This window comes from Protobothrops mucrosquamatus, unplaced genomic scaffold, assembly GCF_001527695.2.
Source record: "Protobothrops mucrosquamatus isolate PMUCROS unplaced genomic scaffold, P.Mucros_1.0 scaffold387, whole genome shotgun sequence".
Taxonomy (NCBI): Eukaryota; Metazoa; Chordata; class Lepidosauria; order Squamata; family Viperidae; genus Protobothrops; species Protobothrops mucrosquamatus.
The window spans coordinates 385,257-399,177 of NW_015386719.1; the positions used below are offsets into that span (position 1 = coordinate 385,257).

At 37.6% G+C, this 13,921-nt stretch overlaps 1 protein-coding gene across 1 annotated transcript in view; it reads left to right on the forward strand.

Moving 5' to 3' along the window:
* Positions 1-13,921, forward strand: part of MGA (MAX dimerization protein MGA) — a 61,771-nt gene that overhangs the window by 44,030 nt on the left and 3,820 nt on the right. The window contains exons 16-22 of the mRNA XM_015815936.1: positions 329-2,292; positions 5,086-5,210; positions 6,058-6,106; positions 7,823-8,005; positions 9,335-9,446; positions 10,454-10,699; positions 11,393-11,569. Of these exons, the coding sequence (XP_015671422.2) occupies positions 329-2,292; positions 5,086-5,210; positions 6,058-6,106; positions 7,823-8,005; positions 9,335-9,446; positions 10,454-10,699; positions 11,393-11,569 (2,856 nt within the window). The remainder of the gene's footprint in view (positions 1-328; positions 2,293-5,085; positions 5,211-6,057; positions 6,107-7,822; positions 8,006-9,334; positions 9,447-10,453; positions 10,700-11,392; positions 11,570-13,921) is intronic.

Below are 13,921 nucleotides of genomic sequence, written 5' to 3' on the forward strand. Positions count from 1 at the left end.
GGGTACCATGAACTGAGAAAGTTTGAGAATCTCTGGTTTAAGGAATTGAAATAAAAGCCTACATTGAGAAATCTCAGTGAGATCGCCTTCACTTTCAGCAAAAAGCAGTTCAGGAAGGACCATTCCAAACAGTAATCTAGGCAAGAACAACATCTGTTTGTGTGAATGTACAAATGACCACCCAAAAAAGTTGTGGGAAGATATCTGATTAGGATTTGTTTATTTCTGCCTTGGATTTGATATTGCATTAAAAAAAATAATGCTTATTTTGGAGGATGGAATAAGTGTTTAGCAAGAAATAATATTTTTTTACATTTCTTTGTTACAGGCTCTATGGTAGGAATCCGACTTCCTGGACCTTCTAAGCTTCCTGAAACCTCCGCATGTCAAGCTTCTGCTGTTCCATCGGTGACTTCCACTACTACAACTTCAATTCTGTCTACATCTCCTTCAGTTTTGTCTGAATTCTCAACTGCAGAGAACGCTTCTGTTTTGTCTGGGACATCAAACACAACCACTGCAGTATTATCACAAACTCCTACCACTGAGTCCTCTTTAATGCTCTCCATGTCCTCTAATGCTTTGTCTTTATCCCCCTCTACGGAAACATCTTCTCTTTTGTCCATGACCTCTATAACTGACATTCCTTTGTTGCCCACAACCTCTTCTACTACACTTGTACCTTCTACAGTTGCAATTTCATCATCCCTACCCTATTCTACGCCTGTTTCCCCTACCAATAAATCCCCTTCAGTTTTCACAGTGTCACCTAATGGTACTAATTCTCTCTTGCCTATGCCTCCTTCTAGTATACTTATGTCTTCTATCATTGAGGGCACTTCTGCTGCTTCGGAATCCCCTGTCACAAATTGGACATTACAGGACATTAGAACTACAGCTGTGCATTCTGCTTCAGTAACTCAAGCAACACCTGCTAATTCTTCAGGTTTGGTGTCCCCAGTTGGTACTTTGACTCTGAGAATTTCTCCTTCTGGAGTAAAAAACAATTCCGATCAAACAGGTTGTCAGTCTAAAATAAGATGTAACGCCAGTGGGCTACCAAGCAATATAAATAATCTAATATCTCTACAGTCAGGCAGTTTTGCTTTGCTTCAGTTTCCAGGGCAGAAGAATGATTCAAGTTCCATTGCAAAGAAAGTTGCATCTCTTGAGATTAAAATTTCACATAAGAAAAGTGAGGTCAGTGCCAATACGTTAGAGGAAGATTCAATAAGTTCACAAACAGCAGAAATTAGTAAATTAGAAGAAAATGAACTACTATTGCATAATCCAGACTTCCATTCTGAAGAAATAACATGTAACAGAAATATATCAGAAATAATTGAAAAGGATGTTGAAATGTTGAAGAAGTTACCCAGTTTTGCTCTCATGTTACAAGCTAATATACAATCAGACCACTCCTATACCAGTGAGAAGCAGAAATGTGAAGACGATGAAATTAAGAAAAAAAATCAAGACAAAGATGCTGAAGACCCCCTAGATAAAGTTTCATATTCTAATGAGAAATGTAATGAAATTGTAGTTCTTGCCCATAATACATTACAAGAAGGATCAATGCAAAATCCAATTACTGAATCAAAAAAAGCTGAACAAAAACAATTAGATACAAAAGCAGGATTGATTGTTGAACAGACCTGGTGGAAACCTAGGAAACCAGCTCAGCACAACTCTCCCCTAAATAATACCGAAAAGCTGCAAACAAAGACTAAACCTTCTCTAGATCCATGGAAAAATGAAGACCCAAAATTGCCAAGACAGAACATGAAGGAAAAATGTGACTTTGTGGCTAAAGAAAAAGACAAAGAAAAAGTAAGTGAGAAGGCTAAGATCAATGCTGGCAAAAATAAAAATAATACCTTAGAAAATGAATACCTGGATAGTGCTCATGAAGATTTATATGAAAAAAGTACTGATTTTCAAAGTAGCTGTAACTATTCTAGCTATGAAAAAAGTATTAAAGATATACAGGAACATAATCAAAATAAGAAAGATGAGCACAAGACTAGTAAAACTTGCAGCAAAATATCCAGACCATCCTTAGCTGTACAAAATAAAATCAGTGTGGATGCTGATGAACTTGCAGATAAATTAACAAAATCCACAAAACAAAATACATGGAAAACCAGGTGTCACAGAAAAAAATCCTCACGTCTTATTGATATTACCCGGGATGATACAGAAAAAGATGAAAAAACAGAAGAATCTGCCAATGAGATGGTTGATGAAGCATTTGGATATCAAAGTGAGGATACAGGAAATGTTGAAATGTTGGTAAGTATAAAACTAATCTGATAACTATCTAATTAATAGCTTCAATCAAAATAATGTTTGATATTTAAAAAGGTTATATTGCTGTTAAAAGCAGAAGATTTGATTTCAGATACTACAGTATTTCCATTGCCTTTCTAGTAAGATCATTGTAGTTTAGTTTTGTTGATATGATTACAATCAGCTTCAAATTAAGATTTAAGCATCCAAAAATAGATAGCTGACAAGCGTATTCAGCCCATAAAGTGGGCGGCAGAAAGCAGAGCAATGGGAGCCAGGCAGACATCGGCTAACACAGCTGAATCGCAGTTGATACAGCCAATCACATGCGGGCGGCGAATTGACGGGCCTATTACGTGCTTGATGACCAAATTATCGACATTTAAAGGGCTATAAAAAGCAGTGTATTTCCTATGTCAGCTTATCCTTTGATAATGTTAGCAGTGGTTAACCAAAGCTTAGTACATAATAAAATTCTCTGTCCCGGAGATCAGTATGTCTTTTTCACAAATAGCTGATTATGTATGGATGGGATGGAAATGCAGTCAACCTTAATATCTTTCTCAAAGTTATTGTTAATTCCATCACCACCACCCTGGTACATACATGTCTTGCTGAAATGCCTAAAGCTACTACTTGCATGGTATCTCGAATTGGCAGGATTCAAACCCTTTCTCTCATGACTTTGAAGCAGTGGTGGGATTCAGCCGGTTTGTACTAGTTCAGTAGAACTGGTAGCTAAATTTTGTTGAGTTCGGAGAACTGGCTGAACCCATGCTGCTTCTGGAAGTCCGTTCTAGGCCTCAGAGATCTGGAGGAGGTCTCCCAGGCTTAGAACAGCCCGCCGGGAGTGCATTGATGTCACTTCCGGAAGTCCATTCTAGGCCTAGGAGGCCCAGGCCTGCATCCATGCAGAGAACCGGATGTTAAGGTATTTGAATCCTACCACTGCTTTGAAGGATCTTTGGAATGGTTGTGGATGTTCAGCTTTTGCCTCAAGTGCTTTCCACCATCATGACAGCTCTTGGAGCAGTTGCTTTCCTGAAATACCTTCTCTAGCAAGCAAGGAGGAGCCTTTTGGAGACCTGTTCATGATTGCCAGTAGCTGAGGCCAAAGTAATAGAGACAGGTAATAAGAGAAATATCTACCAAAGAATGAATGGTCTTTTATATTCCATAATGCAGCCTGCCCATCAAACAGGTAGCTAAATGTAAAAGGCTTCTTTAATATTCTAAGAGTTTTTCATAGCAGGGATGGGCAGACTGTTGATTGTTCAATCATTCTAATTGGCTTTTACTAGAAATCTATCAACAGATAGGCATTGAATAGTCTCTAGAGAAGCAAAATATGTTGCATATAACATAATTCATACTAGGACCATTTGAAAGATATCCATACAAAAATGCAATTTCATTTTTAACCCTTTTCTACATCCTGATTTAAAAAAGATAAATATTTGTCAGGAATCCCACATTATACGTACCATGTATCAAGGTGCAGCTCTCACATTACATTTCTAAAGAACACAAGATCTGAAGGAATAGAGATCAAATGAGCGAGGAGCTGAGCTGCAAAAATTCACAAGTGTCCACAGAAAGAACTGCAAATGGATGCGAGTAATCAGTTCTTCATTTGTGATTTCTCTAATCCACTAATAGATATCTAATGACTGTGAAGTATCCAAATGAAGTATCCAAATGAACAATTATCATGTCCATATGAAATACAAAGGAGAGTCTTTTCATAACTCTCATAGTTCTCCAGCCTCAAGAGCCAACCTGAGGGCTGCCCCTCCCCAAAAAACCAAAAACCCTAACTTCTTTGAAAGGTGAACTGGGGTGATAGCCAGTGGCCCAAAAGATTTCAGTGTTAACATAAAGAAAATAAAGGAAAGGTCCTATGCCTGAAATGGAAAGAAAGTTGGATGGCAGATAGGCTAAACTTCCATTAAAAATAGTAGATACAACACAATCAATAATATAGCAATAACACTTATATACTGCTCCATAGTGCTTTACAGCCCTCTCTGGTTTACAGAGTCAGCATATTGCCCCCAACAATCTGGGTCCTCATTTTATCAACCTTGGAAAGATGGAAGGCTGAGTCAACCTTGAGCCGGTCAGGATCGAACTCCAGACTGTGGGCAGAGTTAGCCTGCAATACTGCATTCTAACCACTGCACCACCATGGGTCTTATAATTAATACAGTAAAATACCTATTGTCTAATTAAAATAAAGCAGCAAACTTCAGCCCCTCCATCATAAAACTGGATGAATTAAAGCTTTTATTATATTTTTAATTGCTTTTATTGGTGCTTTAGCATATTTTATATTCTAACATAAAGCAATAAAAGAAATCAATATAAAACTATCAGTTTGTTTCACTGACTTACTGTTTCTAATTAGCTTAAGTAGTTGAACTTCATTAGTCTACATCCATCATTCACTTTTCTTTCTTTGAAATTAAATCTCTTGGCTATGATTATTCCATCATTACTCTGATAGACTGCCTATTACTAAAATACAGCATTGTAAATCCTATGATAGTTGTGTGGGTACTGTGAATGACTCTTTGTTTGTTAGATCTTCAGTTATTCAAATCTTGACTTTTGATAGCATAGTTATTGCTATTTTTTTAAAATGACATATAGCCATAACTGTTCAGTATACATTAGAGATGGTTGAGAATTGTGGTAATTATTTAAACTGTAGATTCTTATACTAATTGTTATTAAATAGTTTACATGACTGGGATCTCTTGATAGAATTTACCGTGTTTCATTACTTTGTCACAGAATGGAAGTGAATCCAGTGAAGTTGAGGAGAATGTGGATATTGAGACAGTGGAGGAATTTTCAGAAAAAGTTAATCTTGCTCGCCTGAAGGCTACGGCTGCTCATAGTTTGATGTCCAAACAGTTGTAAGCGTATCCCTTTAAAAACATGAACTATTTTATTTGTAATTTCATATTTGCAAATTCTCAAGGCTTTTGTTGTGTAATTGTTTGTCTAAATACAGTTTTACTTATCTGAATGAGCATTAATAGTAGGGGAAAAAAATCTTCCATGTTGTTTTAAAGATACATTTCAGTTTAAAAGGAAGGCTTGAAGCTTATTTAATGCATGGAGTAAAATTTATATTTAATTTCCACATGCAACCAAAAATATCATTTCTGCAAGTAACATTAAAAAGAATAAAAATAAACAAAATGCAACTCTAAGTGCAGGAAACATAATGTAAACTATTTAAAAATCTTGAGAGCTTCAAAGCTGGATTTAAATCTTAAAATACAGGATGTTTTTCCCCTGGAGATGAAACAATAATATGGTAAAAGGAAAGACTTCTTATGAAAGACCGTCCATTGACAGGATATCAAACTGAGAGTGTCTGCTTAACTGAATTATTTTAAGGGAATGCATTTAGGGAAGGTCTTTTAAAATGAGGGTCTAAGTAGTTTCATATGTGAGAAAATTTATTTTAGGAACTTTTCCTCCAAATAATTTAGAACTTTTAATGCTGACCCTGAAAAATATAACTGCAGTATAGAATAACTCAGCCATGCGCATTTTCCTCTTTTGCTCCAATCTTTCATTCTGCCTCATTTGTGATGAAATAAACTACTTTGGGCATTTTTAAACTGATTGGGTTTACTATATTTTCAAGGTTTATTTTCTATTGTTATGTTTTGTATTTTTAATTTTTCATTTAGTTTCAGGTAATGCCAGAATATAAACCCAGGAACTAAACTGGTTTATTTTCTCTATCAGGCACTTGGTTCGTAACCATTCTAATAAGATGACTACCAAGCGACATAAGGTAGAGTCATGTTCATTTTTCTGGGTTTAATAGAAAAGAATATTCTCAGTGTAAAGATTAACTAATTTATTCTTAGCTATTTCTAAAGTAGAATAAACTGAAACTAGCAGTTAAGATACTAGCAGTTAAGATACTTTCCATGATATTTTGTCATTATCTGTGTATATTTTTCTGCTGATAATCATGTGGGAATATAACATCATTTTTTTCTTCCTAAATTTATAAGGGAAGGCTGAATAAAAGTAGTACTTGATTTATGACTGTAACTGACCCTGGAATTTCAATTGTAAGTCACACATGGTCAGCATGTGACTGCTAGATTATAAAATTCTTTTTGTGGTGGGTCATTAAGCAAACATTGCAGTTGTTAAGTGGACCCACTGTTTTGCTATGGAGCAGTTTTAGCCCAAAACTGTAAGTAAATCCTGGTATCTGGCAAAAACATAAATTGTGGTCACATGATCATGTAATTCCACAACAGTCATAAATATGGCAACCTAAAACTAAGGAGAAACTTCCTGACAGTGAGAACAATTAACCAGTGAAACAACCTGCCTTCAGAAGCGGTGAATGCTCCAACACTGGAAGTTTTGAAGAAGAGACTGGATAGCCATTTGTCTGAAATAGTATAGGGCAGTGGTGGCGAACCTATGGCAAAGGTGCCAGAGGCGGCACTCAGAGCCCTCTCTGTGGGCACGCACGCTATCGCCCCAGCCCTGCCACCCCCTGTGGCCCCCTCCTCACCAGCAGCCCCCCCGGAGGAGAGTCGCCCCGGGCGCAGCCTGTGCAGAGCAGCGCAGCCAAGGACATGGCAGCCGGGCAGTGGGGACAAGACTCCACCCTTGCGCCCAGATGATGCTGCGGGGCGCAGACAGAGGGCATGGCTGCCATGACACTGCTGGGCCACCTGGGCGATCTGCTGTGGCCGTGGAGGTAGTGGGTGGCCCTGCGGGCAGGAGACGGGACGGGGCAGAGGCGAGGCGGTTTTTGGGCACTCGGTCTCTAAAAGGTTCGCCATCACTGGTATAGGGTTTCCTGCCTGAGCAGGGGGTTGGACTAGATGACCTCCAAGGTCCCTTCCAACTTTATTATTATTATTATTATTATTATTATTATTATTATTATTATTATTATTATTATTATTATTATTATTATTATTATTGACTGGTTGCAGAGTGCTCAGAATGCAGTCATGTGACCACACGGGGTGTGGTTTTTGGAAGGTTGTAAATCTCTTTTGCAAAGTCCATGGTAATTTTGTATGGTCGCTAAGCAACTGATCATAAGTCGAAGTTTACTTATATGTGCTTTGACATAACAGAAAGCTGTGAGATAATTTAGGAGATGATTCACAGTGGTGATTGTTACAAAACAAACTCTGGCAGTCTCAGTTCACAGACCCGGCTCAGCCCATCTCAGCTCACGGAGGTTTTCCATCCAGCTCATAAAGACTATAGAGAAACAGTAAGCCTTCTCCTAAGGCCCTGGCCTCTCTCCCCCACTCTCCTCCCCCCCATGAGTGTCCTCAGGAATAAGTCTTATTTCCAGTCAGTTGCCGCTTTTAAGATAACCCCCAATTTTCATGGTCCAGAAAGAATTCTTTAAGCCTGATGGCTGCAGGGTGCCTTTGTGCCATGTGTTGTTTAATTATAAGTATCACCGTTTTACTGTGTTGTATTTTAAACTGTTCACAAGAGCAGATTTGTCTTTTCATAGCAATCTGAGTTTTCCAGTAAAAAGCTAAAGAATGAAGAGAAGGCCTTTGCTAACTATCGGCAAACACACACAGCAAACGAACGTCGCCGCCGAAAAGAAATGAGGGGACTCTTTGAAAAATTGAAAGCAACATTAGGACTGCAGGCTTTCCCAAAGGTTTCCAAATGCTTCATCTTAAAACAAGTTAGTATTTTGTGTTTCGTATTGCCATATCAAAGGGGGAAAAAACTGGACAGAATTGATTTTAAATATAAAAAAGATGAAAAATCTTGTTTAACATTAGTAGTAGACTTATTTAGTACTATGCAAGCTTGCTTTCTTATTTATTTACTTAATTTTATTGCTTGCCCAATTTAAGTGAAATAATAGTCTATTTCAAGCCATTTTCAACATAGGCTTATTCCTGGTGATATTATGGACATATCTCTAACTTTTATGGAAACAGTGCATTGTCTTCTTCCAATATGTTTTTTTTTAAATTTCCCAATCTAGTTTGCAATACTGGTATTCTTTGTTGGACTGCCATCCAAGTACTAACTAGGATTCAATTCTGCTTTATATTTTGAGATCAGCTTAGGTTGACTAGATATTAGCAGCTTAGTAAGCTAATTGGAAATTGGAACCTAAGCAATGCCATGCCTGTTTCTAATTCCAGTGTTACTTTTTTAAAATAATACTTTTTAGTTATCTGGATTTTTTCTGATTTTTTTTTTAAAAAACTTCCTTGAAAATACATTGACGTGCCTAATGTCTAGTTTAATGAAAAGAAGGACTAGGGGGTGACATGATAGTAGTGTTCCAATATTTAAGGGACTGCCACAAAGAAGAGGAGGTCAAACTATTCTTCAAAACACCTGAGGGCAAGACAAGAAACAATGGTTGGAAACTAGTGAAGGAGAGAAGCAATCTAGAACTAAGGAGAAATTTCCTGACAGCGAAATTAAGCGAATTAATCAGTGGAACGACTTGCCTCAGGAGGCTGTGGGTATTCCCACACTGGAGGCTTTTAAAAAGAGATTGGACAACTATTTGACTAAAATGGTAAAGGGTTTCTTGCCTAAGCAAGGAGTTGAACCAGGGGTAGTCAACCTTGGCTCTTTTATGACTCGTGGACTTCAACTCCCAGAATTCCTGAGCCAGCTGTGCTGGCTCAGGAATTCTGGGAGTTGAAGTCCACGAGTCATAAAAGAGCCAAGGTTGACTACCCCTGGGTTGGACTATAAGGGCTCCAAGATCCCTTCCAACTCTATTATCCTGTTATATGTCTCAGGAATGAAAATTGGAGATTTTGCCAAGTTTAACTGATCAGTTGCTTCCTTGTTGTATTTTTTTTTGCTAAAACAAAACCTGTATAATTGCCCCCTTTTTTTGTGCTAGCATTTGACTTGGAGCCTATTTTGCTTAATTTTAATTCAACATTATTTTTTCAAATAATTTACTGAGATGAAGATGAGAAGCCATTGCTGTTCAGTTATATTCTGCTGGAATTTAAAAAAACACTTTGTTTTTCAGGCCTTGGAAGAGATCCAGGGTCTGACAGATCAAGCAGACAAGCTCACAGGACAAAAGAACTTATTGTTGCACACGCAGGATACCTTGGTTCGTAAAGTATCTGCACTTTCAGGTGAGATGTCAGAGAGACATACTACAACTGAAGTATAGCTGTCAAATATATGAATGGTCCTAAAATAGAAGCTGGAAGCTGCTACAGAGGGGAAGGTGGGAAAACTTTCAAGGAATTATGAACTGAAGCTACGACCATAAAACACAATGAAATGGTTTTTCCATACAGGTAATCCTCAGTGTACAACCACAATTGACTCTAAAAATTCTGTTACAAAACAATACAGTTGTCAATTGAATTTTGCCCCATTTTATGACCTTTCTCGCCATTCTTGTTAAGTGAATCACTGCAGATATTAAGTTAATAACATGGTTGTTAAGTGAATCTGGCTTCCCCATTGGTTTTGCTTATTAGAAGGTCGCAAAAAAGTGATCACATGGCCCTGGAACACGGCAACTGTCATAAATACATGCCAGTTGCGAAGCTTCTAAATTTTGATCATGTGACCGTGGGGATGCTACAACAGTCGTAAGTGTGAAAAATGGTCTGAAGTCCCTTTTTCAGTGTTGTAACTTTGAAGGGTCACTGAACGTTTGTAATGATCACTAAATGTTCGTAACCACTAAATGGTTGTAAGCTGAGGATTACCTGTATAATGCAGTAATATTATGTAACTGAGGGCCAGTTTGATATATTGGTTAAGATGTTAGAAACCAGGAGATCCTGAATTCTGAGTCTGCCTTAGATACGAAAGCCAGCTGAATGTCCTTGGGACAGTTACTCTCTCTCAGTCCAGGTCACCTCATAGGGTTGTTGTTTGTGGGGAAAGTAGGAGACAGGAATAGTAGGTATGTTCACACCGTTCAGTTATATTTAGAAAGGTGGGATTAAAAATAAAATCTAATAAGTAATCATAATTTACTCCACCGAGACCCCAAGAATGTTTATGTTGGAGAAAGAAAGACTAAAAACAATTGCATTTGGGCTAGCATATAATTTCCCTTGCAAGTTTAGACTTTTGTAAGTATGTTAATTATGAAAGAGAAATCTACTACTTTCACCTCTAGGAAAGACACAAGAAGTAGTCTTGAAGAAGTTAGAATACATTTATGCCAAACAGAAAGCAGTAGCGGTTCTAAAAGGGAAGCAGAGTGAACAAAAAGATCCTGTGAAGATGATTGAAACCACAGAGACTGCTAGTCCTTCGGTGGAAAACGATCCTACTTCTGTTCTTGGAGAGGTGAAGCCAGTGGTCTTATCCAACCAACGTACAAAACCATTGATACTTTCCAGGAAAGGAAACCATGTCACAGGTAAGCTAAAGAAACACAGGAATAATTGATCTAAACAAAATTAAGTTTCTCACCATAAGATATTTTTGAACATAGTGCATCTCATGTCTAAAATGCATTGCTGTGTTACACAATTACAACCTTGGTATTAAAAAAGAAATAAGATACAGAGGTGGTCCTTCTTAATGACTGCTTGTTTAGTGACTGTTGAAACTTGCAATGGCATTTCTCAGCATCCCCATGGTCACAGGAGCGTGATTTCTGACATTCGTTGCCCAACAGGCAAAATCAACGGGAAGCCAGCAGGAAATTGGAAATCGCAGTCGTGTGAAGTCATCACTTATCGATGGCAACTGGAACTGTCGTCACTAGATAGCACGGTCAAGGGACATCACACTTTATGACTGCCACCTAGCAATAGTAATTCCAGTCCCAATTACAGGACTGCCTGTAATTTATTTATCAGCATAGTAAGATAATAAATTAACACAGCATCCACTCTGGTGTATGAAATACAATAGTGGTACTGCAAAGTTGCTTTAGATTTTTTTCTTGCTTTTGATGTTTAACATTTTAAGTATGCTCTGAAATGTGTTGTTATAGGAAAACAGGAGTAGTTTATGGGAATAAACGTAAAGGGAATGCCAAGATAAATAGAATTCTTTGTTATTTGTGTACTTATCCCAGCATTTCTTTATCATGGCTTTCTTACAGGAGACCTACCTCCTTCTATAACATTAACCAATGCCAACCTTTTAGTGACTACAAATGGCCAGGTTCTGGCATTCAGGAACTCATTGGTGCCAAGACAGGTTACTGCCCTGCCTTCTACACTTCTACAAGCCGAAATAAAATCAGAAGCTGAGGGCAATGATGAAAAAGAGCAGTCAGGTAAGATGAGAAAACAACTTAAAAAATTAAGTTGAACCTAGCCTTGCTTCTGGCATGAAGCTTACTAAATTGTCCATGTCCACAAAGTGGAAATTTTTATTACTTGTTTCATCTATAGGTAGTCCTCATAAAAAATAGAAGATGTAGAGATAAAAAAATAGAAAGAAAAAAAGAAAAGACAAAAAATAAGGATACGTCAAAATAAAATAAAAGAAATATATAAAGGGATGATTTCTCCCTTCGTATAAGTATAAACAATTTTAGAATCTATCACATCTTAAAATACAACAGATGTTCTCTTCCCATATTCTAACTCTTACCTATAAATAAATCCTTAAAGCTTTGTGATTTCAATCCTGATCAATACAGTTCCATTAAGGGTTACCAAAGATAACAACAGATCTATTTAACTGTAATCAAATAAACCAACTTTATATTTCTTCCTTTTTCTTTTAACAATCTTGATCTTTAGTCCCATCAATACTGTCCTAAAATTTGATTTCTTTTTGTGTTTTTTTTTTGTCCTTCTCACAGAATTCTTCAAAGTTTTAAGAAGCCTCTTTTGTAAAACTAACATGGGAAAATTACCCAACTTGCTATATCTCTTAAAATATTAGCTAGTTTTTATTATTATTTTTTCTTTTTGTGGAAGGAAAGTGGAGTTGTATGTCCAGTGTAGCATCTTTTCCTGTATCATTCTTGTAGCCTGTTATTTTTAAAACCACTTTCAGATCAGTCTCAATCTCTTCTGGTAAGAAAAGAATGACAACTAAAACGTTACTCTTTCCCTTTGAAACAGGCATTTTCAAACTTGCCTAGCAAAATATCAGTGTTTTCTTTGGGCAAAAGCTTCCTCCTTCTTGATTTACTTTTCTGACATTGAGTGAGAGAGATCATTACTTTTCCATGCTGAGGCAGTCCATGTTGTGAAACAGTCGATCGCTGCTAGCTCTTCTGCTGCTAACTATGACAGACTGTGCTGCAATGGATAACTGCAGTTCAAGAGTCAGGTTTGGACTAAGGATGGCAAAGGTCTCTTTCATTCCAAAATGAATGTGTACACCTGTCTCTATAATTTTTATTCTTCCGGGAGACTAGCAAACTCAGGAAAAAATCTATCTTTTTTTTTTTTTGCTAATAGGGTAATTGAAAGGCTGTCAAAGCAATTATCATGTTCAACCTATACTAGGGGTAGGCAACCTCGGCTCTTTTATGACTCATGGACTTCAACTCCCAGAATTCCTGAGTCAGCATAGCATAGCTGACTCAGGAATTCTGGGAGTTGAAGTCCATGAGTCATAAAAGAGCCGAGGTTGCCTACCCCTGACCTATACCTACCATAATTAAGATGGAGTAGCTGTGAATTTCACATTTCTCCCTTCCTCTGGACTGATGTCCCTCTTTTGCAACAGTCCTTTTTCCTCTTCTGTTTTCCCAGTGTTTTGTTTGGCATTTCATCACATGGGCATTCCACGTTTGGAGACCAACTTTGTCATTTTCTATGGGCTTTTGATACACTATGATTTTTTTATTACTTCATGGACTTTATACTCTGGAACTCTGGAATACACTTCTATTCTTCTAATTATTCCTCTTAGGCCAGATAGTCCACATGATTACCAACAACCTCACAAATTTGAACTCATAGCATTTGAATGAGCAAGGCAGAAGAAAACCACCACTGCTTCTCTGCATCAGCCCTTTATTACATGCATTCTGTGGGTCATAATAGCACTCTGATGGGTGCTTTGAATTAGTTGATTCACATAACTTTGGAGGGCTTGTAGAATGTTTCTATCTGTTCCTTTAGTTGGACCTGCTAGCCCTAAGAACTGCCAATGCCATCAATGGCAGGGAAACCATCAGTCACTAATCTCATGGGAAATGCTGCTCTTATTGCTGGTAAACCAAATGGGGACCAATACTCAAGAATTGTATCTTTGTGATAGCCCACCACTTGGAATTTACCCACTTTTATTTTGTTTTATAGAAACAGAATCTCTCTCTCTCTCTCTCTCTCTCTCTCTCTCTCTCTCTCACACACACACACACACACACACACACACACACACACACACACACACACACCACACTATACATGCTTGGGGGAGACAGTATGGAGGAGGGGAAATCTGTTGAAGAGGTTAGTGACCTTAGTTTGGAGGCAGACTAGAATGATTGGAATAATATTGGAATCCTTCAGTCAGTGATCTGATTGATTTTGTTTTCTTCGGCCTTAGCAGAAAATGAAGATTCATTCTTGATGCCAAGAATCGTGAATGTGACATCACTAGCTACTGAAGAAGACACTTATTTAAATCTGGATGCAAATAAAGGACCTCATACAATGCT